Source organism: Gopherus evgoodei, chromosome 8 (assembly GCF_007399415.2).
Source record: "Gopherus evgoodei ecotype Sinaloan lineage chromosome 8, rGopEvg1_v1.p, whole genome shotgun sequence".
In the NCBI taxonomy this organism is placed as follows: Eukaryota; Metazoa; Chordata; order Testudines; family Testudinidae; genus Gopherus; species Gopherus evgoodei.
Genome location: NC_044329.1, coordinates 73,780,369 through 73,807,805, shown reverse-complemented (window position 1 = coordinate 73,807,805; position 27,437 = coordinate 73,780,369). Strand labels below are relative to the sequence as shown.

Below are 27,437 nucleotides of genomic sequence, written 5' to 3'. Positions count from 1 at the left end.
TAAGATTTCAAAATTAAAACTAAATATTTCTGGCTAGAATGAAGACAGTCTTTTAAACCTAATCTGCTTATTTTCTTCAGAGGTGAGCACTGAACAGCTTTGAAATGCTTATTTCTGTTATACTCTAGTGATTAAATGATGGCTTGCCTAAAGTGGTCCTTGTAAGAGACGGCCACTTTATATACTATCAAGATCATTACAATACACCATGCTTTTAGAAAAGCAGAACAGAGATGCCATCTAGCAGCAATGCTTAGGAATTTCCAAATATTTAATAGTTCCTTCTCTCAAGAAATTGGATCTGAGTGAAATACCAAGGGAAGCTCTGTATTTCTAATTGAAACCTTTTGATTATAACTAGACTTCTTGCTGAATATCCACCTACTCTGATGGAAATAAAACTTTACTGAAGTACACTATTATGAACAATGGTTTTTTTTTGTATTTTCCAAGTAAATAGATATTACAATTATAGTTTAATTAAGAGACAAGACATTTTAATAATTTTCTTGAACTAAAATTGATGGTCTGTCAGCAGCATTAAAAACTTGTAAAATCAATAGGTGGTGAACTGCTTTCCATTCAGTTAAAGAAGAGTTTCCCTGCACAGTCAATATTAACAAAAACACTGAAGATGTGTCAATGTGGAAAATAAATGAACTCAGTTGATGTAAACACTTTAGCATTTCAGAAATTAAAGACTAAACTCCACACTTTTTCTAGTTACATATCTTACCATGAGATGGCGTCACTTAAACACTTTATTGGGAGATAACCTAGTAAGTTCTAACACAGAAAGCTTGTCACAATAAGAGTGCAAATATCATATCATCCTCTTAGAGTCAATAGTGGCCTCTCTGCTGGGGAGCCTTTTGATTTCTGTGACATCTGTAAAATGGGAAAAATGATGCTGACCACTTTTGTAAAGTACTCTGAGATCTAGTGACAAAAAGTGCTATGTAAGCTCTAGGTATTATTATTACTGTGTATTTATTTGTTTTTTTAGAATAACATATTGGATATATTTATTACTGTCTACATAGTAAATAAACATGTAGCACATTAGGAAAATATATTGTGTCATCTATTCCAGAATGTTCATGTGATTTATTAGGGTAACGTGTATGTGCAGCAGGTGTGTAAATATTCATAAGTATATATATCATATAGAATGATCCCTCACAAAAATGGATAAGCATAAAAGTTGAGAAAAGTTATCACAAATAATTCTTTTTGCAAAAATGCATATTAACATCCCCTTAGTCCCTCCAACTAATTTCAAATGGCAAATATGCTATCCAATCTGAAAGGCAGAATATTATTGCTTCATTTCTTCTCAAATAAATGAATATATTTGTACTATTGCTATTTCCTAAGTCCTTTCAATCATTTTTTGTACTTATTTACTGAAGACAGTCAATAACTAAAATAAAGACATTAAAAGGAAATAAAAATAGAGACATTAATAAAGACTAGAGGAGTTTTCCACATACATAATTTATCACAGAAATTTGAAAGCTATTATTTAAAGTCTTAAAAGGTGAATAATTAGAAATATAATTTGCTATATTCAATATACTTTATATGCTTAACCTGGCAAAAAAATTCACTGAAAGAAGTGTATGCCATAGTTGTTTAGGTCTATGAGAACCCAGCTGAGTTTCATTAAATAGCAAAGTTTCACTAGGGTCTTTTATTTTTATATTATCCTAAGGACTTTTTTTGCTTTTCAGTCCATGTTCCTTTACAAAATTAAAATAGACTGCAATGAACATTTTAATGTCCCCTAAAATGTCACACAGAGTGTAGAATAAAAGGCCATTTTTATGCCCTGTGCATAGTATAATGCAGTACCAAAAGGGCTAGAAGCAAAGTTTGAAAAGTTAATTTATGCCATATCTTTAAAGTGGATCATTATGGCTTTTCAGTTCTAAATGAGTATAGATATGTTTGAGGGAGAGTTTATGCCATCATGTATATGGGGGACATCATCGACACCTGATGGGGGGCACAAAGAAGTATGTAAGTTTCACTGCAGTTGCTATACTAGGGTGTTTACTCTTGTGGTAGATAGACAAATTGACATAAATTCTGCCCACAGCTGCTCTCAGGCAGTTGCTCCCTTTGACATTAATAGAGCTGACTAGGTGTGACTGTGGCTAGAATATTGCATCTCACAGGTACAGAAAAACAGATAAAACAAAATGTAAGTATGGAATTTCATTAATATAAAATGTATGTATGGCATTTCACTAATATATATGAACAGCAGCATGTGCTTGTTTTATATGTACAGCTCTCATGCATTTGCTTGGTGAATCTCTCTTTATAGGTTACAATAAGAGCTACTAAACACTTTAATAGAATTGTTGATATAGCTTATTTTTCAGCTAATATTATTAAGCTTATATCACATCATGTTAACAATTACTTATGAGTAAGGTAAATTTCACTTAGATTTGCTATTTTTAAAAATCCCCAAAACTTATTTCTACAGATGTACATTGGATTTCCATTTAAATGATTTAAAAATTTTATCTCAGTGTATTTTTGAAGATGGACATTACTGTATTTGTAGAAAACATAGATATATTGTTTTTTATGTGAGCAATTTTGACATTTACCTAGAGGAGAAAAGCTGATACTAGTGCTGAAACTGTTTCACACAGTTGTTTAGTACTCAAAAGGCATCATTAAATTACACTCACGTACATACTGTATAAGTGGTGACAACACAATGTGTATTACTTGTGGTAATGGACTGATATACTCTACAGAAGTTCTTTGTCTCATTACCTTTGTATATAGCCTACAAGGAATCCAAAGATTGCATAACATAAATACTGAGACAGATGAGCCAAGTTCTAAGGTTATACTGCACAAAATACACATATATAGGCCTAGTGGTTTTCAGTCATCAGTGCTATTAAATGGTATTAGAAAAGGCTGATTTTCAGCAAATTATTAAAGGATTGTGTATGATATTGCTTATTTTTAAAAACTCACAATTCAATTTAAGAGCAGATATTTTAGATATCTCAATGCACTTGAAAATAATGAAACTCTGCTGCAGTCTAGAGCATGGCTACTGTACTCAAGGGAGGGGAGGGGGGAACGAGCCTTTTCTTCCCTGTGACACTTCAGCTTTTCAGTCTAAATACATTTATTTTCATTTCTTACAACACTGATATCAGTGCTGATGCTAGTGCTAAATGTTTCATAATAGTTTAGGTATATTCAATGATCACTATAAATATCTCCTCGACTTGTGCTGGGTACTCTAGTGTTAATTTCAGCCAGAACTGGACAGCTTCCAGAGTTCAATAGATAACAGTTGTTTTCATCCTAGTCTTAGCGTAGTAAGGCTTCTATCACCAGCTTCGTTTATTTTTGTCTGATAAAGTAAACTCCGGGGGATCCGAATACTGTATCAGCGATCAGAAACAGTTAATCTTTTCTATTCGAGGTTTCAATGGTACAAGCATCCCAAATGTTTTGGACACAAACTGCAGCACGTCTGCGTTGTTAGAATTATTGACAATTTCCAGCACACACAGAGAGAAAAGGAGAGGGAGGGAGAGAGAGAGATCTCTCTTAAACAATGGAACCAGACATCTCAGTGAATGTTGACAACAAAATATCCTTTCCATTACTACCCTGTGTTGCTGATCGGACAATAAAAGGACACACAAAAGCCTTTCCACTCCGAAAGCCAAACCCCGAGAGATCCGAATTGCCTGCTCCATAAAACATTTATTTGTATTTATTAATTTACCTTGCGGTGGCATTACTGGGATAGGTGAACTTGTCATCTGCCAGGAGCGGGAGGAAGCGGGGGAGGGGGGCGGAAGGAGACTTGGGCATAGGAGGACAGCTTTCAGATGGTCTCATGCAAACCACAATACACCGTCTCCTACCTTGGAAGGGTCGAGCCCAGCGAGCAAAGCCAGCAGCAGCAGGTTGAGGATGTTGGAGGGCGCCTGCATTCTGATCCAAGGTGTGCGCCTCTTTTTTCACTCTTCATTCATTCACTCCGCTCTCGCTGCAGAGCCCAGACTAGTCAGTTGCACTTTCCGCCAGCCCGCCAGAGCCGAATGGAAGCAGCAGCAGCAGCAGCAGCCGCCCGAGGGACAATCATTCCGCAGGCATCGGAGAGGGAGGGGAGCGCCAGCCCGGAGAAGGCAAGCGAGGAAGGCGCTGCTCGTGGTGCTGAAGCGTCTCCAGTCCCCCCTCCCCAGCCCACCTTCCCTCCGCCCGCAACCAACCCACCGCAAAAGTTTTGACACCCCCCCTCCCCAAAAGAGCGGAGCCCTCGCTGCTGGCAGAGGGGTTGAGACCCGAGCAGCGGATGTGACATCAGCACAGCTCCGAGGGGCTCGGGGCTGTTTTGCAGGGAATTTGTTAACCAAACAAGGACCGACTCGCTCGCTCTTGCTGGCTTCACTTCGGGATTTGCTGGCAGCTTGAGCTGCGGAGCTGGCTCCAGTAGCCACACAGGAAAGCGCTACAGGGCGCTGGAGCTGGCAGAGCCCACGCACTCCGCAATCGCCGGCAGGGAGCGGGCTGGCTCCCCAAAGCCTTGGGATAAAGTTTGCATTTTCTCCCATCCCGTCTGCCGGTGACACAAGCAGTTTACTATGGCTAGAGAGCAATATGCAGCCCGCCATTTCTGTCCCTTTGTCTAGAGCAGGGGTTCTCAGACTTCTGAACTGGTGACCCCCTTTCACACAGCAAGCCTCTGAGTGTGACCCCCCTTATATATTAAAAACACTTTTTAATACATTTAACACCATTATAAATACTGCCAGTGAAGCAGGGCTGACAGCTCACAACCTCCCATGTAATAACCTCTTGACCCCGCTGAGGGGTCCCGACCTGCAGCTTGAGAACCCCTGGTCTAGAGGCAGCTAGAAACAAGAATCTTACCATAGACAACTTGCAATAGCCAGAGACCGACTCATAGACCGATGATGAGGGCGGTACAAAAGCAGCAGAGAAGGTGAACAGCCAGGACATTAGAAGGAGAAGGAACTGGCCATGTATGCTGCCTGCCCCCTGCTCTTACTGATCAGCCAGGAGTGGCTCCAAGTTGGAGGGAGAGAAGCAGCCAGGGCGCTAAGCAGCTGAGACCCAGAAGGGTCAGGTGTAGGCCCTGTGGGCTGTCAGGCTTTTCCCCTAGGGGCCACCGGAAGGGCCAAGCAATGGGGACTCTAGGAAGGGCAGGGATCGGCAGTTCAAAGTAGCAAATTGAAGGGCATTGTTGTGGATGTGAGGGCATGAAGTGAGTAAGGCTTCTGCTGGGTTGCCCTGTTCCCCAGTATATAATCATAATAAATTCTAATACTTTCATCTGAGGATCTCAGTGTGCTTTCACTTATCTGTCAGGTAGATCACAGGTCAATATCATGTCCTATTGTACAGATGAGTACATTCAGGCACTGGGAGATGACATGACTTTCTCAAAGTCACACGATGAATCAAGCAAAGCTGAGCATTGAACCTGGGAGGACTAGCTCCCAAGCTTGTGCACTAACCACTAGACCATTCTCCTCCTGGTTACAAAGTACCTGCAGTTTTCTTTCTTCCTTTCCTCTCTCTTAATCCCAGTCTCCTATTTCTTTGTCTCTTTACTATGGTCTCTCTCTTTGCCTACCATGTGGCCCTTTCTCTCCCCTTTCTCAACTGGTTTTCTTCCTCCAGTGGTTCAGTCTCCCTCTCCTCACTTCTAGCCAACCCCCCCAAAATGAGTCACTCCCCAAATCATAAAACTAATTTCAAACCCACCAAAATTTAATTAATTAATTGTGCTGTGTGGAGGCAGACAATCCCGGGGGCATATTTTACAACTGTCCATATAACCCAGGATTTAAATATACATGCAGTATCGTGACCACTACAACTGAGAACAATCTACAGAATGAAGAGGCTAAGATTTTGTGGGAACTGAAAATTGTCACAGACTGAATGGTCCAGGCAAACAGGTTGGACATAACTGTTGTAGAAATGAAGACAAACAAGACCATGTTAATTGATATTGGCATACCAGCAGATAGAATCATCAAAAAAGAAACAAGAAAAGAAGATAGCAAAATATGAAGAGCTCTGTGAAGTGGAATGATCAAAGACAATCTGAGTGATTACTTGAGCATTTGGAGCAATCCCTAGGGGTATGAATGAGCAGCTCAAGAACATGCCAGCGGTGCAAGACATTACAATCATTGACCTCTAGAAGACAGCGTTCTTGAGCACTATGTGAATTTAAAAAAAAGTCAGAGAACAAGTGCATTTGAGAATCTACAAATGCTGGAAGTCTGTGAAGAGTTTAACAAAATGCTTGACTACCCAAATCTGTAGAGTCAGTTTGTGATCAGGTTTTAATGGTGGCTCATGGGGATACATTTTAGACAGTAGCTTCCCCTTTTTGTGCTTAAAGATCTCTTATGTTTTGAAGCTGTTTGTTTAAAACAAATTCAAACAAACAAATCATCCCCATGATGTAATAATGAGGGATAATAATAATAATAATGATAATAAATACAGTGGTGGTGGGAGTTGTCCCTGCCTGCAGGTATATGGGATCTTGGGGAGCAATTACCACACAGGTGGGGTGCCAATTAATTTCTTTATTAAAGGAAAAAGGAAGTGGTGGGAATTTAACAATGAAATGCGATGGGATGGGGTGTATAAGGTGTTTACAATAGACAATGATAAGGGGGGGTTCTTACTGAACAGTATAGGGAGTTTTAACAGTGGGGTACAGTAAGTGGGGTTCAGCACAATGGGATACAGTACAGTCAATAAGCAACTCAACTTTATATAGGAACAACTCTAGATACAGTGTGGAATGCAAAATAAAATGGTAGCTTCTATATAAAAATGGTATATAAAGTATATTAGAAAAACGGAGGCAACTAATGGGGTGTTATAACCACAAGTAAAATGTGAGTCACAGTGCAATAATACAATATGGGTGATAAGTAAAATTATGCAATGTAGAAAATTACTGACTTAATTTGTGAGGCTGTGATAGCAAGAATGTACCTAAAAGCTGGGTCAAGAAGCAGGAGGGGGGAGGGGAGTGAGTGATTAGTGGTAACTAACGAGAGGAGAGTGCAGCTGCAAGAAGCGAGAGACTCTGAAGCCCTGCGGGGTGAAGCCCAGAGCAGCAGTCTTCAGGAGCCTGCGGGCTGGAGGTATGGGAGACAAGAGCAGCTGGAGCGCACTTAAGGGGAGTCTGGGAGCAGCAAAAGGGGAGGGCGCTGAACGTGTAAGCGATGGGAAGGCACGTGGAGAATGGGGGAGACGGCCGAGGGAAGAAACAGGCTGCAGCAGCGGAGAGCACTTCAGGGAAGTTGCGGAGCAGTGGGGTGAAGACAAACGGAGCAGTGTGATGGTGATCTTCGGTAGGGGAGGGGCAGCGGAGGAGCGGGGGCACGAACACAGGGGATACAGGGAGAGGCAGCAGAGAGGTGTAAAGAAGGGCTAGAGGGACACCCCCAAAAAAAGGGGGGAAAGAAGCGGCAAAGGGTTTGGGAAGTTACACGGGGGGGGGGAGCAGCAAGGGGTTACTACAGGGAGACACGGAGAAGTACACAGAGGGGGAGATTGGAGCGGGGGAAAAACAGACACAGGAAAGTTCAGGGAGAGATTGGGACAGCGGGAAGATGAATTCAAGCAGTAAAAACCTTATCTATCCTCTAACTTAATCAAACATATAAATTACAAGCAGCTTATACAAAGTAATAAAACAGATACAGAATACAACCAGGCAATGTTTTTTTTAAATCTATCTTAATCAACGACTAGGCAAAACAACAAATATCACAATTCTAAGCAAACTATAACAAGCAACTATACAGAGCAACAAAACAGCAAACTATAACAAAGCAGGTGAAACTTACAAGCTCTACAATCTTAGCAAACTGACTTATTAAACTAAAAAGCAAAACCTAAGGTGCACCTTATGCTATGGGGAAGTGACAGAGGGCAGAGTGGTATGTGCCCAGGATACAGCTCCCAAGGCAGTCCCCAAGGAAGCCAAGGGACAGTGGCTGCAGCAGTGGATACAGCTGAAAGCAGGGAGCAGAGCTTAGCAGCGGCACAAGCTTATTTTTAGCAGCAAAGCCCGGTGGAGTTTAAGAGAGGTTTTAAGACACAGACCAAGGTTTAGCTTGAGTCTGTGTGCTAGGGAAACAGAGCCAGCAGCTAAAGTAATAAAATAAAAGTATGGAAAGTTTTACAGAGGGATTCTTACCAGTCCCCAAGGCAGCAGCAAAGGCAGAAGCAGCAGTAACATCAGAAGAAGCAAGGAGGGCCCGGTACAGTCTTGATAATCAGGAGATCTCTCAGGCAGCAATTCGTTCTTCGTGGTTTTTTTTTTTTTTTAAACCGGGGGTAAGCTCAAAAATAAAATGAGAGCAGAGAAAGGACCCCCCAAAACCCCTGCCTGATCAGACCAGGCAGCAATGCAGGAATCTTTCTGATGTTTGTTTCAAAAATGTCTGTTTTTAAAAGCAAACTTAGGCAGTTTCCTGCCAGTGATCCTGATAGGCTCCCTCTGTCACAGGGGAGGAGGCACAGGGAAAAACTGCAGGTGAGCTCAGAGAAATGCGTGGGCAGAGTCCTGTGCAATAGGTGACTCAAAAACACATGAGGCCTATGACTCATGCCCAGGATCTTAAAACACAATAGGTCTTGCAGCTCTGGACATTGCCTGCCCTACACCAAGCCCAGGTTCAACAAGGTGATAACAGGACTAACCCTTTGAACAGGGCAGTGGCCCCACTTAGCACGCAGCACAAGTGGCCATCCCTTTGAGAAGGGCAGTGGCCCTGGTAAACAACTTAACAGCCAGGGAAGGGCGGCCACAGGAGGAGAACAAAAACAAAATGGAGTATGGGGACAGCTGTAAGAAACAAAATGGAATAGGGGGATAGCTGTAACAGACAGGAGTAAGGGCAGGTAGTTATTTACCTTCTGTTTTTTGAGCCTGTAGAAAGATGATGCTGGCCTGCAATTAGCATGTGATAAATAAAGGTTGAAATTTCAAGCCTACGTAGTCATAAAAAAGATCCTTTTTACAGGGTGTTCAAAGGGGGATTTTACTTACCTTAGCCTAAGACTTGGCATGAGGAAGTGCCATTTTATCCATCTCCTCCATCTTCTCTTGTCTCTTTCCTATTGCTGACAACTCTAACAATTGAATCATGAGTCTAGTTTTTGTTTAAAACCCCAGCACCTGAAGACAAGTGTTTACAGGAGAATCTCAGATTTAGTTAAAAAAACCAAACCGTTCTAGCAATCATGGTTACACAGAAAAGATTAAGAATGTATCCTAAAGGCTCAAAATCAGAAGACAACTCACAATTTTAAAATCTCATGATGGAACAGGAAGCGGGATTGAATCATGATTTTTAAGCATTTTGAGCTGACAATAATTCTTGCCCTTTTTGTTCCATCCAATCTCCTTTCCCGCACTTGTTTCCCATTTTTACCTGCCTCCCCCATATTTTTGCTGCCCATTTATAACAATATTCTATACTTCACATTCTCCCTTTCTGCCATCTTCTTTCCCTCTGCACTCTCTTCAGTCATCACCCATGCCTTTTTAGAATCCTTCCTACCCCCCACAATCCTTTGTACACCGCTCAGTCTCTCCACTGGATCCCACATACACTAGCCTCTTCTGCTTCCTTTTATCCTCACAGTTGTCTGTCTAGTTTAAAACCATTAGAGCACAGGGGAGTAGCCATCTTCCCTAAGGACAGCTTGGCTTCAGTCCCAGTGGAAACAATGGAAGACGGTGACCAACTTTACTAGAGGCAGTTTCATTTCACATATAAAAGCTGTAAGGAAATGGCAGCCATCTTTAATAATGGCAGCCTGTGGCTTCAGTATCTTTAAGTGTAGCAAGAAATGGTAGCTATTTTGAATGAGAGCAAAATTTTATGAGTTCCACACGAGCCATAATGAAATACTTTAACATATGACTTCTCTGATGAGGCCTAGAAATTCTGCACATTCCTTTGTAAGCCTGTCTCCATTGCCACCTGGCAGTGGAATGTACTGCTGTTCAGAGGCAAGAAGCAACAAAGCTGGCCACCTAATGCTCCCCTCTTCCTGCTCCACTGTGCCACAGTGGCATTGAGGGAGCAGTGAGAAGGGAGAGGGGCAGGAAATCTTGGCTGTCTGCTTAGAAGCTGTGAGAGTACCTTGTAGCATCTGGAAGGCACAGCTGAAGGGGAAACCTTGCTCAACGCCTAAAGCCCTGCCTATGAGTGAAATTTTCATTCACATAAGTCAAAGTGAAAACAAGGGCAGATGAGCTCAGTTGGAGCTGCCCTCCTCGCCACTTCAGGGATTGGAGGGAGAGGATGGAGAGAGAAGGCACAAGCAGCTAGCACACTAAAATGGGTAGGGATTGGCCCAGCAGACTGCCTGCCCCCTCCACTTAGAGACCAGTAGAGATCTGCCTTCCCTGTCTACTGTAACAGGAGGGAGAGAAGTAGGCTGACCCCTTTTCTAGGGACAAGTACTGAACTATTAAAGAGAAGGAGAAGCAGTACAGGAGGAGGATCTTACATAATTTTGGGCTGTCTGTGGTTTTGTTTGCTGTGGGGAGAGGGAAGGTAAGTATGTGTGGATGAGGTGAGTGGAGGGCACTTTTGGTTGACAGAGACGTGATCAGAGGAGAAGGAAGGGGGACTTGATTTGGGGAAATTAATAAGCATGGATGGTGGCATTGTGGTGAAATGTAAACAAGCTTTTGTTTTTGCCTATTGCAAATATATTGCATGGTTTTGTGGTTGTTGCATTTTGTCTGTCTTGTATATATTTTAAGCTCTCTGGGGTTGTTGAATGTATTTTACCATGTGCTTTCTCAGGACTAGCACACAGTCCTGATTGGGGCTTCTAGCTGCTGTGGTATTTCGATATATAAATAATAATAATGTAGCATCACAAGTATCCATATGAATGAAGCAAGACCTACTGTCAAAAAGTCTAACAAACTTTAACTGAGTCAGAACCTGAGTTTTCACAAGATCTGGCACCACACATTGAAGAACACTTTGTTTCATTTTCCATTCTCCAATCTCTCTCTCAAACCACACCACATGTTACACAGACTCTGTGGGAGGAGATGTACATAACAAGAAAATAGCTATAAAAGCTGTGTGATAAAGAAGTAGGTATGCAGAACAATTAAACTCTGTTTTCATTTTATACCTGAGGAAAGATGCAGTGATGGATACTGGAAAGTGGTTTTTTCTGATTCTCCTCTTGGGTAAGTAAGGAAAAGGTATTGCTGGATGCTGGCAATAGATGGGGCGAGTGGCAATCTGGCTTCACTAACCTCTATCTCCCACCAGTTTATAACCCTGGTGCCTGACCAGTCAGGAGCTTTGCTCAGTGCCACTGAAAGGTGAATCGAAAGGATTACAAAACAGACCCTCCGCACACACACCATAGGCAGCATATGAGAAATCTTACAAACCATCAGTGTAGGGAAAACAGTTGCATGTCACTGAGAGAATTGCATCCTGTTCAGGAATGCTGGTTTTGGGGTAATGTTTCACGATATTTTTCCAAATCTGAAATTCTCTTGGGATAAAACCAGACGGACAGATTTTCATATTTGAGTGAAGCAGCACTGATTCTTTTAATGTTAAAATTAGAATAAGAAGAATACTTCATTAAATTAATCTGAAACATTAGGCCTTGCATTATAGAAAAACACTCCAGTCAGCAATTTATTTTTACTAGGCTATAAACTCTTTAATTTCCATATAAGGCATGTCAAAAGCATGGCCTTTCATATAAAAAGTCATATAACTTCATGCAACATGCATAAGGGGTCTCCCACTGAAATCTTGATGTATAGAATGGAAACAGGATCTGGCCCAATATTGAGTCTGTGTTGAATTTTCTTCTACAAACTGTAACTGAAAGGAAACTAACCTAAAAGTTTCCTGTGGAAAAGGTATATTAGGCATAGAAAAGAGACAAGAGAATATCAAAAGGGACAGTAATATAGATTAATGCAGGTTTAATAATAACCAAAGCAATAATACTATAGCACTGGAAATCTGAGATTCCCCAACAGAAAGAGAATGGACAATGTCTTCAATAGAAATAGCCTCCTATGGAAAAAAGCACACAGATTAGAAAACTACAAAGACAAGTATGAGAGCATTTAGGACCCTTTCTAGAGTATATCCCCGACTAATTCTTTTACTTTCCTTTGTAGTATATCCTAACTTCTTCTTTCTTTTTCATATCCATCATGTGCAAAACTGGCAAAGTTTAAGAACTTCAAAGTAAATTATATACAGTGACACTTTTTTTAAAAAAAGATGCTCTATCAAAGTTGTACATGTGTCTGACAATTTCAACATGCTGTTGGAATGTCTGTCTTTGAAACTAATAAAATATTGAATAGAACAAGTTAAGATAAAAAGGACCAACTGTTCTGCCCCTAAAAAAGGCAAACCTTCAGATTTCCAGAACTCCCCAGATATTTTAATTGGTCTCAGGAACTAATCATTTGTTGGAGGCAATGGTAGCTGAGTGGATTTTACAAGGATCTGGCATAAAGGTGGCTGCATCATGATTATGAATATTATCTGGAATAACAGAGAAGGAACTCAGTCCTCTTCCCACTTATGTTAAAATTCCCTGTAGGGGAGAAAGATAAAATTTAGAATGGACTTTTCTCTCAACCAGACAGTCATAGGAACCAAAAGCAATCGGCTGAAGTGTGTAATTTGGTGACAATGGTCACAAACTTATTTGAGGTACATTTTTTCCTCTTAGATTTGCAAAACTATTCGTGAAAAATAAACTAAATTCAGACTAACTCGAACATCTTTCTGCCATGTAACCAAGAGGGACAAGGGAAGCAACATACAGGCCTTGATTCAGCAGCCTATCCCTATTCAGTAAAGTGCTCAAGCAAATCCTTAACTTTAAGCACATAATTAATTCCCAGGGACTTCAATGGGACTTAAGCACATGCTTCAATAGTTTGCTGAATAAGGAGAGCCATAAGAACATTCTTAAATGCTCTGTTGAATTATGTTTACAAGGAGGAAAAGACATACATCAGCAGCTTTCCAACTGACCTTAACAACAGAGTGCTGGCAATATGGTGACAAATTGTATGCCACTGATGTAAGTAATGAGGGATTTTCTGTGTGGCCCTGAAGTTAGAGTAACTTATTTTTTATATCAGATTGCAAGACATATTGCTAGCAGTTGGAGGAAGATAGACTCTTATTCACTTGTGTACATTAGAGACTACTGTTGATGTATTGGATATAGACAGTTAATTGTATACAAACATAGTGCCATGCACTATACACTGAGTTTGATACCTCCAGTGTGTACTGATGGGAATTTTGATAAAACATAATACACTTCGGCATCAGTAGAAAAAGACTCTTGAAAATATTTATTACAGCTCACATTTGAAGATTGGGAATCTAACTGAGGGTGCTATGGAAGAGTATCTTAGAAAAAATGATGTATAGTGTAGAAAATGTTTTATAAACAAAATTTATACTTGCCCTGAATATTACATCTTGTGTGCGAATTTTGTGTTTTCCTCCAAGCACCTGTCTGTAAGGATTGTTCTTGATTTGGTCTGTCTTCCTTTTACATTCAACTTCTCCACCTTTGTAGTGATGAGGACCAAATACCTTTGCCAGGAAAGTTGGACACAGCGTTGGGGATCTCTTTGGACATTTTCCATGGATACTAACCCTAACATCACTCTTTATTCCAGATGTTGTTTATTACTTTTTATTCTGTAATCCTCATAAGGAGGAAAGTGGTGACTTTCCACAAATCCTGTGTAGTTTTTTTTTAAATAAAATATATACATATTTTTAATGATTCTGTCATTCACAAGATTGACACCTACACTCCTGGCAGCTATTTTCTAATTAAGATAGTGATCTTTTCTCCAGCGTTTAATGTATGCATTAAATAAAAAATCAATCAAATAAAATACTTCACTTCCTGTCTTTGTAGCTGTTAACATCATCTTTATATTAGAGAACCATATGGCTCTGGTTGTTTCAGATTCACAAGTCGGTTTTATTTAAATATAAATGGTGTGTTTAAGTAGAAATTAAAGCATGTAATTAAAATCAGGCTGTCTTATAGAAATGGGCACTTTTTAATGAAAATGCAAACATGCCAAAAAAATCAGAGGTCCTGTAAGCCAAAGTGTTTTCTAATAAGTAAATTAGGGCACTGTGCTAAAATATATTTTCTGATTTCTTCCCTCCAATAAGGACAAGTACAATTCAATATATTCCTTAAAGAGGAAGTATACCTGTAATTACTGGTAAAATGTAACTTCTGGTTTTCAATATCAAAGATAAAGAACAAGAAATGAAATCTGAAACAAACCTTTAAAAATAAGGACCAAATATACATCACAGGGAAAAGTAGATATACTCTTGATGAATCCTCTTAGACTGTGAAAATTGCATGAGTACACGGGGTAAATGGGGTTTAGAGAGATGAACATGAATGAAATGTGCTTTTCAAGACTATATAAGAGATAGTAATATGTAGTGAATTGGTTAATGAATAGAAGTTTAGGTTTGGGTGATATACTTTGAAAGTGATGACCGATAAAGTAATACTATAGAAGGTGAACGGGAACAACTTCATTTTTTTACATTAAGAATACATCTCACACTTTTTAAAAGCAATATTAAATATCTAAAAATGCAGTGTGTTAAACAACACTCAAAACTGAAATAAGTACCAGTGGAGCTGGTTCTAAACCCTAGAAACTGCAAGATGGTATTAATATATGATTTTTCTTACTGATTAGAATAGAAGTATTTCACATATAAATACACACTTCAAAAATAACAAAAGACAAGATTTGCCATAGCATATGATACAGTTGCACTGCTTCTATTAAAAATTACCACTAGAAGTCCATAAATGCATCTGACGAAGTGGATATTCACCCACGAAAGCTCATGCTCCAAAACATCTGTTAGTCTATAAGGTGCCACAGGATTCTTTGCTGCTTTTACAGATCCAGACTGACATGGCTACCCCTCTGGTATATAAATCATTGGATTTAAGCAGAATTTATAACTGTGAGCAGGGCCGGCTCCAGGGGTTTTGCCTTCCCAAGCAGCCAAAAAAAAAAAAAAAAAGCCACGATTGCGATCTGCGGCAATTCAGCGGGAGGTCCTTCACTCCGAGCGGGAGTGAGGGATCCTCCCCCGAATTGCCGCCGAATACCTTAAAGTGCTGCCCCAGTCCAGAGTTGCCTCCCCAAGCACCTGGTTGGTAAGCTGGTGCCTGGAGCCGGCCCTGACTGTGAGTCAGATTGCATGTGAATTATATTTAATGTTACTAGTTCCATGGTAAGAGATTGCATGAGATGTCTTTATAAAGTATCAGGGTCTGCTTTTGCAGGCCGTGAGTGGAGCTGAGTATCCACAACTGACATTGTCTTAAAAGAGAGCTCTAGATGTTCAGCAGCTCATAGGATCAGGCCCAAAAACAATCAGTGGGGACAACGTATCAGCCATCAGTTCAAATGTATCAGCCATCTCCACCAATAACATTTAATGGCAGAGATTACTAAAGGGAGACTATATCATGAACATAAATTGTAGTACAAGCGGACTGGTTAGTATTCTAGTCTACTCTACTCTGCTCTAGTCTAGTTTATATCTTATACTGTACCCATTATCATCATATATGAGAACCTTCCAGAAGTGCACCAAGTAATGTATCTAGCATCCTTCTCCAGTGCAATGTGACTGTCATTCTTTCTCCAGGCTGCAATTGGGTAGGTTTTGCTATAATGAGAAATGAGTTCATTTAAGGAGTGCATATTTTTTATTTTATAACACATTATTCTTTTGATTTTACATTTTTTTGCGCTTTAAAGGCCCATCTGTATTAACCATAACACATACAGTTTAATATATAACCAGGAGATACACTTATATTGCTTTAGATAACAACTAAGGTATTGTTATGACAATACAATGCTAATTGATAAGGATATGGAACTTTATCTTCACCTGGCTACTAGAAAATAGCTAATCTGAAAAAATTAGCTAAATTGATCCATACTGGCATTCCCCCTGACACTTCAAGTCTGTTAAATTTTTAAATACTGATGAAAGATCAAGGCCACATAAGCTATACACTGATATTCTCTCTGAAATCAATTGAAACCAGGAGGCAGATTTTTAAAGATGAACTTTAGGAACAAAAGGATAAGCCACATTAAACAGGACTTTCAGTTTACTTCATACAATGTTTATTGTTTTCTGAGAAGTCTTTTCTAAGTGAATCTGGTGTATCTGATTGCCATTATAAAATAGTGTATGACCAAATAATCCTTTAAATTCCTTTGTAACTAGTTCTGCCCAGTTTTAACCTAAAATGAACTGTTGCTGTTCAATTTGTTGCACTGGTTAGAAAACAACTCTAAGAACTCCTGCAATGGCTTTTATACAAATGATTCCTTTTTGCTCTTCTGAATGAAGATAATTAAAGACAGAGGGCCAGATCTTCAGGTGATGTAAATTGGTATAGCTAATAGACATTAATGGTGCTATGTTTATTTACAGCAGCTGAAAATCTGGTCATATAATAATCGACTTGTAATGTAATTAATTCTCTCTTTGTTATAATATCCTTTTAAAATATTTAAGACAAAAGATTTTTCCCTACTTATTTCCCCTTTCTAGCACGTCAGAAGCCAGCATAACTCACTAGTTTAGACTGACTGGCACTGCTGTGGCCAGAATGATTATGAATTAACTGCTGCTACAGAGCAAGTGGAGAAACTTTGCTGTAGTGTTTTGCATGACACCAAAATGGTTTGATTCACACATTGTTTGTTTCATTTCTCAGTGACAGTGTGACTAAAAATCTACTAGATATTTAATAGATATGAGTTCAGGTAACCAAAAGAAATTGGTTATCACATTTTATGATCAGAAACTTGATGGAAGTGAACACTATTTCCAAAAATATCATCATAGAAATAGTCATTAGTTGAGACAACACACCTTCCTTGAATTTTTAATGGTACACCTGACCATCTGTAATAAACAGATGTTTATAAACTTTAGAGTAATAGTAGCTGGCTTTAAAATGACAACATGGATAAAAAGTGATGTACTTTGGCATAGAAGATCTGGTTCTTTTGACACATGAAATTTACACCCAAGTAATTCCATTAACGCATTTGAAATTACTCCTGATTTATACTGGTGTAAATGAGAAGTGAATTGGGACCAAGATATCTAATGCAAAGTAAAGATAAAGATGAGCAGTGTGCTGTATTGAAAGCCAGAAGAAACACAAATGTGGAAACATGTCCTTGCTTCTTCAATACCTAGGTATGGCAATGACATGTCTTTCCCCAAAATATATACAGGCAGATATCTCACATTTGCACAAACAATATTAATAACTAGGGCTGGTCAAAAATTATGTTTCTAAATTTTATTTATGTCTGAAATTTGAAAAATAAATGAAAAAAGCAGATACATTTTATGACACACACCCTACCTCCCATTTTTAAGTCAATTGCACAGTTGGTCCAATTATGCTGAATTTTAAAATTTCAAAATTTTAAATTCTGAGTAAATATCTGGAAGAATATATTTTAAATGTCATTAAGTTTTTTTTCCTGACAAGTTCTAACAGCAACTTCCATTTATACAGTATCACAACTGAATATCCAGTGTTATTTGAAAACTCAGGGAACTGAGGCTTGAGAGTGAGGTACATTAACTATTAACTTTATTCACATTTGCACTGTATGAATGATGCTGTATAGTCATGTGGCTTATAAGTTTAATACTACAGTAGTTACCATAGTCGTATACATATCTCTATTTCTCTTAAATATTGGTACTGATGTGCTCCTGCTCCAGACATCAGGCATCTTCTCACTCCTCATGATGAAATTAAATAGTTGTGTCACTATTTTCAGTCTACTTGGTCCTGGCACTTCCATACTTCTGCCGGTATACCATTGGGGTTCAGATCATTCTTATTTTTCATTTTACTCAATGGTTCTGCAATTTCTGGTGTAACCAGACCCTGGTTTGGTTTTAGCCTACACATGGTTATCTTGGATTCTCTTCACTGTTCCTTGATCTTGTTCTCATTGATTAACATATTTCCATTTTAATCTTTAATATCTTTGATCTCACTAGTGTCTTTAGTTCTTTTATCACAGATCTATTTACTCTAGTCTATATATTTCTTTCTCATCCTCCTTCATTTCAAGATGGACATACAAGCCTTCAATGGCTTTAGCCTAAGCAGCTACTACCTCTTTCTTCGCTACCTCTTCAGCTTCTTTATACTCCTGAAAATCCTGCTGTTGGAGCATCTCTTGCCCAAATTTAAAACACTTTTTCTTTTCCTTCACAGGCTCTTGAACTTTCTCATTCCACCACCAGATCTCATCAGGGAAAAAAGGCTCTTGCTTTTGTTTCACCAAGCAAGCTTTTTGCACATTCTTTATTTTTGCCTACATATGATTCCACCATTGATTTGTATTATCTCTTAATCTCTCTAAAGAGACCTTTTTCAGCATTTCCTATTTTAAACTCCTTGCCAACTTCATTAAGCTTCCACCACTTGGTTTTCTGTATTGCTTTGGGCTGTTTTCTTCTTACATGCAATACGTATCCATTGTCAAGAAGCAGCATTCTAGGCTGAGTTGCAATGCTTTCTCCTGGGAAGACCTTACAATTTTTTATATTCTTTAGCTCAGCTTGGTGTATCAGGAATCTGTGCCCTCTTACTTCCACCCTTATAGGTAATCAGATGCTCTTCCTTCTTAGTGAAAAATTAACTACCAAATCGTATGTCTGGGAGCAATGTAAGATAATCCCCATTCCTTGTTCATATGTCCATATTAATGGCAACCATAGTATAATTTGAAGAATTTACCATCTCTCTACACATGACCTTTGAAGTCAGCTCCAGTGATGACTCTCTCATTCTTTATCACTTTCTGTATAACAATAGGGGGGGAGGATAGCTCAGTGGTATGGTCATTGGCTTGCTAAACCCAGGGTTGTGAGTTCAATCCTTGAGAGGGCCACTTAGAGATCTTGAGCAAAAATTGGCCCTGCTAGTGAAAGGAGGGGGCTGAACTTGATGACCTTTCAAGGTCTCTTTCAGTTCTAGGAGACTGGTATATCTCCAGTTATTAATTAATGTCAATTTCCCTCAGAAATCTTGTTTGTCACATGCCATCTGCATATATAACATTTAGGGGGCCATTTTCAAGTGCTAACTTAACCAAAATAATCCTGTCAGTTATCCATAATCACTACACATTCACACATCTCTTTATCTAAAATTAAAACAATTATATTACTCTTATTAAACATGCCATAGTATAGTAGCTTATGGCCTTCCCCTACATCTCCTGGCTTTGGTCCCTTCCATTTGGTGTCTTGAATGCAGGCAATCTGTACTTTCCTTTTCATGAATGTCTGAGCCAGATCTGCACTTTTTCCAGGTAATGTACTTGTATTTCAGGATATCAATATTATGTTCTGGACTCTCTTCTTTGACCACATCCAAACAAAATGATTAAGTAGCCTTGGCAGTGGCGCTCAGATGAGAGTGTTAATGCTTTGCTTCTGAGGAAGGCTCTACTTGTATAGGGCATATAAAGGGCTCATTTCAGGGATTTCTTTGGCAAAGCTTTATGGCCGGCTGCCCTACCCTCTTACTGACATCCATAAAATACCTGCAGATACAGGAACAGCATGATACTAAAGACAAAACCTAGCATTCCATCTGAGAAAATAATATTTCACCTATGCTGAATATTGGCCAGGACTCCAAAGTGAAATATTTGCCAGGACTCCACTTTCACACCCTTGTTTGTGTGAAAAAGACAAGGAATTTTTAATGATTGCAGATTATCAGGAATTTGGGTTTCATGTCTTATCTAGAGCTGGCAAATAGTGATACAAATGTGCAAAATCACTGCAGCAACTTCTAAACATAATTTAACTTTCACCCTCTCACTTTTAATTAGTTTTGTGAATACTCATGCAAGAGAAGTTCTACTTGTATGGATGTTTGCAGAAGGCAAATTTTAGGTCCATAGTCAAGATCTGTGTAAACATGAAATGAAATTGGTTTCCTGATTGAAGGAAATTTATTTTGGAAAGGAGCCTATTAAGGTTAGGTAAACTAATAAGGGAAGAGGAACATTACCATGTGACTGAGATGACCAATCACACAGTTTAACTATTAAATTGTAAGTGCAAATACACTAAGGAATACACAACTTGAACAACTCACAAGAAATCTATAGGTCAAAATTTATCTGCAAAAATAATCTAACAATTCTGAATTAGTAGATGATACAACCTCTTTATAGATAATTGGCAATATAAGAAAGTGCTACATCTGCTGAGTAATTTGCTGAATAAATTGTTCCTTGCAAACTATTACAGAACAATGTGCAGCAGCCAAAGGTCCTGATCCTACAAAGATGTATGCATCCATTTTATTGTACACACTGTGGGGAAAATCCTGGCCACATTGAATCAATAGGTGTTTTGTCTGTGAGTATTTCCATTGACTTACATGAGACTACCCACTGCATATGACATTAAGAATGTTTGTAAGTCCTTGAAAGATCCAGACCTGTCTTTTCTTGGTGGGACTCTCCTAAGGTCCAAGGCTTGATTCTTGTTACGTGTGAGATCTCATGAGACAGTAGCCAAATATGACATAATTTCAGTTTCTCTTTTATTTTACACTTTTAAAACATAAGCAATTTTTCATCCCTTTCTTGCTACTTTTCAATAGCTTTCAAATCCCCGAATAACAGGTGTTTATGTACTTCTAGATTTATATTAGCTCTTGTCATGCTATCTGGAATGACTCATGACCGTGAGTGCCAACCTCTGGGCAGACAGTTGAGAAGCAGGACTGAGATCCCAAACTAGCTGTATGTTCTATAATTAGATTTAACCAACCCAGTAACAAGTGTGAACTCCTGAAGCACTGTAACAGTCTTACCATGGTGTCGCAGACAGTTCCCTTGGGCATTCCAATCCATCCTGCCACCTATGCAAACTGGATTTACTGATAGTTGGTTGCTATACACCAGTGATCACAAAAGATCAGGTTGCTACCAGTCATTTGCCTCAGGTCAGTTTATACCTTACGTCTCTCACCAAAGACAATGGTTGTAGCCAGTCCTGTAATAAACGAAATAAAGATTTATTAACTAGGAAAAAGAGACGAGAGAGTTTTTACGAGGATAGTGCAAGCAAACATATATAAACATATGAGTTACAGTCTATGGTTTTATAATGTGACAGAGTTGTAATAATCTGTCAACTCTGAATGTTTTTTAGGGCTAATCGAGGTTGATCCTGGGGATCTCTGCTTTGTTTTGTAGCTCTAGGCCCGTGAAAGTCCAAACATCAAAAGAGAGATGAAAAATATTCTTGTCAGCTGTTTTTATTTCCTACTTCTGGAATTCATGCTAATAGGGTGAACCCTTTTGCATGTAGCCTCTTCATGAATGTGAACATTAACAAAATCTTTGTATTGTGATGTCTCAATACAAAACCATTTAGTTTTGATAGGCCTTCTTGATGGCTAGAAGACAATCCCTCCAGACTGGGTTCATAGTTTCAGAGCAAACATTTTTTACAGTCATAAAGCAAAAACTTAAATATTACCTTAGAGCATTTGCTAAAGATATTATAAGTGAGATTAATACTTGCAGGAACCTACAAGCATTTCATAAAGTATAATCACATTGTTATAGGTTCAATACTCATCTTAACCATACTAACAAACAGGTGAAACAGACAGGTTTCCAGAAGTGAATTTGTCAGAGCTCACCTGAGGCCTAATGCTTTGGCAAGGGCTGGCACCTGGCCTGCCAGTGTTACAATCCCAACCTCCTTCCATAGATGTAAAAGGGCAAGCCTCTCTCATATTATGTTCTTACTCATACATATAAGCTTGCTTTGCCTTTGCATTGAAAGCCAGCTCTCTCCAGAAGACTTACCATTTTGAGGATTGAATTGCACAGATGAAAAATACAGACAAGCTAATGAGATGACCTTTCTTCATATTCAGTCTGAACTTTCTTATGAGCTGAATTTATCAGTAAAAACAGAGGCTTACAACTATGGCATTAACTTACATTGTCTGGGCGATAAAAACTTACAACTCATTCTCCATCTTAACATTAATAAATGTGAAGGGTGGAACAAACAGCGTTTCCCAAACAACTTCTGGGGTTTTTTTGATCTTATGCTATATTATTAATCTTACATTACATTGTAGTAGCCTCCACTTCAAAGAAATAGTAGAGAAGGTTTCAGTTTTCTTAAAGAGTGAAAGTAGAAATTGATGCTTCACAGAAAAATTGACTGAAGATGTCTGTTGTTGTTTTCTTTTTGGGGGTGGGATATCAATCTTTACAAAATGTATGAAGCAACGTGTGGACATGATATTAAAATCAATGCAAGCAGGAGATAAACCTAATTTGTAGGCTGTGTGTGTGTGTGTGTGTGTGTGTAATGTTGACATGTTCTCTCTTGTAAACTGTAATGTGTGTCCACTTTTACTGTTTGCCACCAGCATTCAAAGATACAGCCATGAGATCCAGGAAAGCAATGCCTTGTCAGATGTAATGATGCAGTAATTTCTGTAAGGTATTAAGGCTAGACTAACTTTTCAATCAGTCCTTAGTAAGAGGGGACATGGACCTGAGCTGACTGAGGAGCAGCCATGGGAAGGAACTGTGACTCAAAAAGCAGTGAAAATCTAGCCTTTCATAAGATATTGTATTGTTGCTACTATTACATGGTGAATGTTGACATTTTAATTGCAGTCACTTTCTAAAGAAATGTTCAAAACACATACCTGTCATTGTTTTAATGTCTCCATGCACCGCATTGAACTGTTGCATTTCTCAGTGGAGGCTGGCATTTTAATGATACTTCTTGGTTGAAGGCCAGCTTGATGACACAAAGGAGAGCATTTAAATCTAGTGGAAGGAATACGCCAGTAATTTAGTCTAACTAATTTGATGCCAGACTGACAGAGTAAATAATAAGCATTTATAAATTCTGCCTTTCATGTTTTTTAAAGTTTTATTGGAGATATATTACTTAAGTGTGATTAAAATGCTCACTCTTGATTGAAATTTGTTGAAAGAAAACATTTTCATCTAAATTTGGTCTTCTTTTCTGGAATAGAATTTTTTCATTAAAGCATTTAAAATGTTTAAAGTTTTCCACTTAAAAATTGTGATGAAAATGTTAACTGATTAAAATGACCCTGTGTTTCAGCAATTTTTTTGTATGATTTGTTGTTATTTTGGTTTGGTATATTGAGTATTGCCAATTTTGATTTGTTATTTCAGCCACATGATGGGATTCTTGTCTCAATTTTATTTCAAAATTTCTTTGTTTTGAAAATGACACTTTAATCTTAAAAGAGTTTGCAGGAAACTTGGAAAATGAAAAATCATTGTTACAAAAAAGAAAGAAATGATTTGCTGAAATTTTCATTTTTCTTTTCTACGTTTTGAGCAGCTCTAAAAGTAACACACACAGAGTCAGAGATTCACCGAAGAAATGAACGGAACCACAAGGTGGCTTCATTAACATTCCAGTGAACTCACTGAGTTCTAAAGTGGGATAATTCAACAGTACCCCACAGCTCCTGGAAGAATGGAGTCTTGGTCCATGACTGGCCTCCTCAGCACTACTGAAATTCAAATAAATAATAATAATGCCACCCAGGAATTTCCACATGCACTTTCTTTAAACTCTCAGAAATGTTGAAACATAAATGGGACGTTAACTATTGATGAAAACAGTATCCAGAAAAACAAAGTTTTCTCTTCACTAAGAGAAATATTCTGGTAAAGAACCTGTATCATTGTGTTTGCAGTAAACCGTAGGAGCATATGGCAGAGTGCAGACATCTAACACACTTATCTAGTCGTGCAGATGATGTATGTAACCATAGACCTGTCAGAGAAACTTATTGATTCTAGCATGTGCATCTGTATTTGATTTTGGGTGCAATTTTAGAGGCTGCACTGAAAATCCAGCCCTCTGTAAATAATACATCTGCTGTTTATTGGCTTCATAGTAGGTTTGTGTGAACTCAAGAGTGTCTGTATTTCTTGGCTTGCAATACAAAGATTAACTTTTACCTAGATATTAGTTGCTACATTTCATCTTGAAATGTCCCATAAGCACAGCTTGAACCCTCTATGGGCACACTGGAGATGTTACAACTGTTCATGGATTCTTTCTCTTCCGTGGTCGACACAAATGCCTCCCATGTCTGGACCATGTGATCTGTGCCTCTGGTTGTATCCACTATCCCATAACAATTGTCTGTGCACCCTATAACCATTTCTATCTTCTGAAACAGTCTTACAGAGCTACTGATTGTCATCTAGATGCTAATTAGTTCTAGTCCCTTCTCCTGGCAAGTGTAATAGTCTATCAATCACATCCCTCCTGGATATTTACTGTCAGCTGATCTAGACTAATATACAGGCTGTGTTTGCGGAGCAACATAGCAGGAGTCTCTTCAGCCATATTTTATAGACATTTCTATAAATCAGACAGCTAGAACTCCTGACTTATAACTCTGACTTTGCCACTGACTTACTATGTAGCCTCAGGCAAATCACTGAATCTCTGAGATCTTCATTTTTCCCAATCTGTTAAATGGAGTGCTAGGATTATTTAATGTTTGTAAAGTGCTATGAAAATATAAATGCAAAGTTCACATTCTACTTCCGTATGGGAGAGAAAATGTGTGATGAGTTACAAATCAAGAGTGACAGAGTTTTACATTAAATAGGTTGTTTTGAATGAGACATATTATTCTAAAATGGTAACTTTTAGATGTAGATTACAGGTAACCCTGTGCAAAGAAAACTCTTTGAGGGCATAGGAAGCCTTGTCCCCTTCCTTTGCATCTTTTTTTAAGGCCTAGCCACAATTCTTGTCTTTGCCCTAGGTTCAAACAGGGTTTAATATCACCATTAGAGTTCTGAAAAGATGAGTGGGGAAAAGGGTGAGGACAGAGCCCTATCTTCCTTTTGTATCAGCCTGCAGCATGCAGCCAGCATAGGAATGAATGCACACTGTACCCTGTTAAAGGATATCGCTGCCTCCACTCTGCCAGCCACCTACTCTGGGGACTGCCACTGGTACAGAACCCCTCTATACTCACCCCACTGAGGGCTTAACAGCTATAACCTTAACTATTACCTCAGTTAATTGAATTTTGTTATGATTTGTACAATTAATACAGAATGTGAGCTCTGCAGCATCCTCTTAGAAAATTAAGAACAAATTAACTAGAATACTTGGTTTTTAAGCAGAATTGGGGGAGTACAAGTATCAGTGGTCTTGTCTTTTTATACATGTGTACTTCTTTATTAATGAAAACTATAGTTGGGAAGAGAGAAAAAATCTTTTCATAAGAACTTCCATTTTTCTTCTACTGAGTCAGAACAAATATTTCTATGTACATCAAAAATGACAAGGCAAATGTTTATTTCTCATGTTTAGCTACTTACAAAATAAAGGCCATGTGTAAAACAACAGCTCAAAATGTTAATATATCATTAGCTTTCTGAAGAATCATATACTAAAGAAAAACAATTGCCTATGTACAACAACATTCTTACTTTGTGCATGTAGCTTTTGCTGACAACTAAGTATTCAGAAAACCCAGCTGTGTACCTACTGTAAACAGGGCCAGTGCAACCATTTAGGTGACCTAGGCAGTCACCTAGGCTGCTAGGATTTGGGGGGTGGCATTTTCTTTGGCAGTGACCATGGCGGCCGGATCTTCAGCCGCCCCAGTCGCCGCCAGCATTTAGGCAGAAGGAGCTGGGGCAGGGAAGCGCGGGGAGGGCCGCCTGCAGCAAGTAAGGGGGGGGCAGCACTCAGGGGAACTCCCCACCCCAGCTCACCCCTGCTTCGCCTCCTCCTAGAGCATGCTGTGCTGCTTCACTTCTCCCGCCTCCTAGGCTTGCGGCGCCTAAGCTGATTGGTGCCGCAAGTCTGGGAGGCAGGAGAAGTGAAGCAGCAGTGTGTGCTTGGGGTGCTCATGCTCGTGCATGGAGCAGGGGTGAGCTGGGGCAGGGGGGTGCTTCAGGGTGGAGGGTGGGGGGTGGAGAGCTGTCGCAAGGAGGGTGCCTCAGGGCGGAGGGGGGGAGCTGCTGCTGTGGGGGCGGCGCCTCAGGGCAGCAGCTCAGGGACAGAGGAGGGCGCAAGATGGAAGTCTTGCCTAGGGCGCGAAACATCCTTGCACCGGCCCTGACTGTAAACCTTCAGTTTGATCCTATTAAAGCTGTCATTAATGCTGAGATACATGAAATCAAATGTATTATTCATTCACACTGGCTAGGGTAATTGCAGCAAATATTTTGGGTGTAAGCCAATTAAGATGGAAGCTCTATGTACAGTGTAGAAATGGTCAAGATGTCCAAATTGCTATGATAGACACATACATGTAATTTTAAAAAGACAGAAGGAAAATCCATAGTTAGGCAGAATTCCAAGACATACTTATGAAGGACAAAGGGCTGATCTGCAATCATTTAGTAATATGGTAGGTGATGTGGTTATTGAGACAGTTACTATCTGGCTATATTGGATTATTGGAATATTAGTTGTATGTGTATGTTGGTTAAGTTTAGAAGTTAGGCTGTTAGGAAGCAAGCTGGAAGGCAACACAGTGGCTAATGTTAAGAAACCTCCCAGTGAATACGTGTAAAAGGATAAATGGACAAAAATCAGATATTAGGAATGGCAATATACAAAAGCCTGCAGGAAAACACTTCAATCTCCCTGGACACACAATAGCAGATTTAAAAAAAACTGGTCTTGCAGCAAAAAAACTTCAGGACTAGATTTCAAAGAGAAATTGCTGAGCTTCAGTTCATCTGCTAGTTTGACACCATCAGCTCAGGATTAAAGAAAGACTGTGAATGGCTAGCCAACTACAAAAGCAGTTTCTCCTCCCTTGGTGTTCACACCTCAACTCCTAGAATATTAGTTGTATGTGTATGTTGGTTAAGTTTAGAAGTTAGGCTGTTAGGAAGCAAGCTGGAAGGCAACACAGTGGCTAATGTTAAGAAACCTCCCAGTGAATACATGTAAAAGGATAAATGGACAAAAATCAGATATTAGGAATGGCAATATACAAAAGCCTGCAGGAAAACACTTCAATCTCCCTGGACACACAATAGCAGATTTAAAAAAAACTGGTCTTGCAGCAAAAAAACTTCAGGACTAGATTTCAAAGAGAAATTGCTGAGCTTCAGTTCATCTGCTAGTTTGACACCATCAGCTCAGGATTAAAGAAAGACTGTGAATGGC

General features: G+C 39.1%; 1 protein-coding gene across 1 annotated transcript in view; it reads right to left on the bottom strand.

Moving 5' to 3' along the window:
- OLFM3 (olfactomedin 3) overlaps nucleotides 1-4,195 on the bottom strand; it is a 123,658-nt gene extending 119,463 nt beyond the window's left edge. The window contains exon 1 of the mRNA XM_030573379.1: nucleotides 3,918-4,195. Coding sequence (XP_030429239.1) covers nucleotides 3,918-3,986 — 69 coding nt within the window. The 5' untranslated portion in view covers nucleotides 3,987-4,195. The remainder of the gene's footprint in view (nucleotides 1-3,917) is intronic.
- Nucleotides 4,196-27,437: the final 23,242 nt, after the last annotated feature.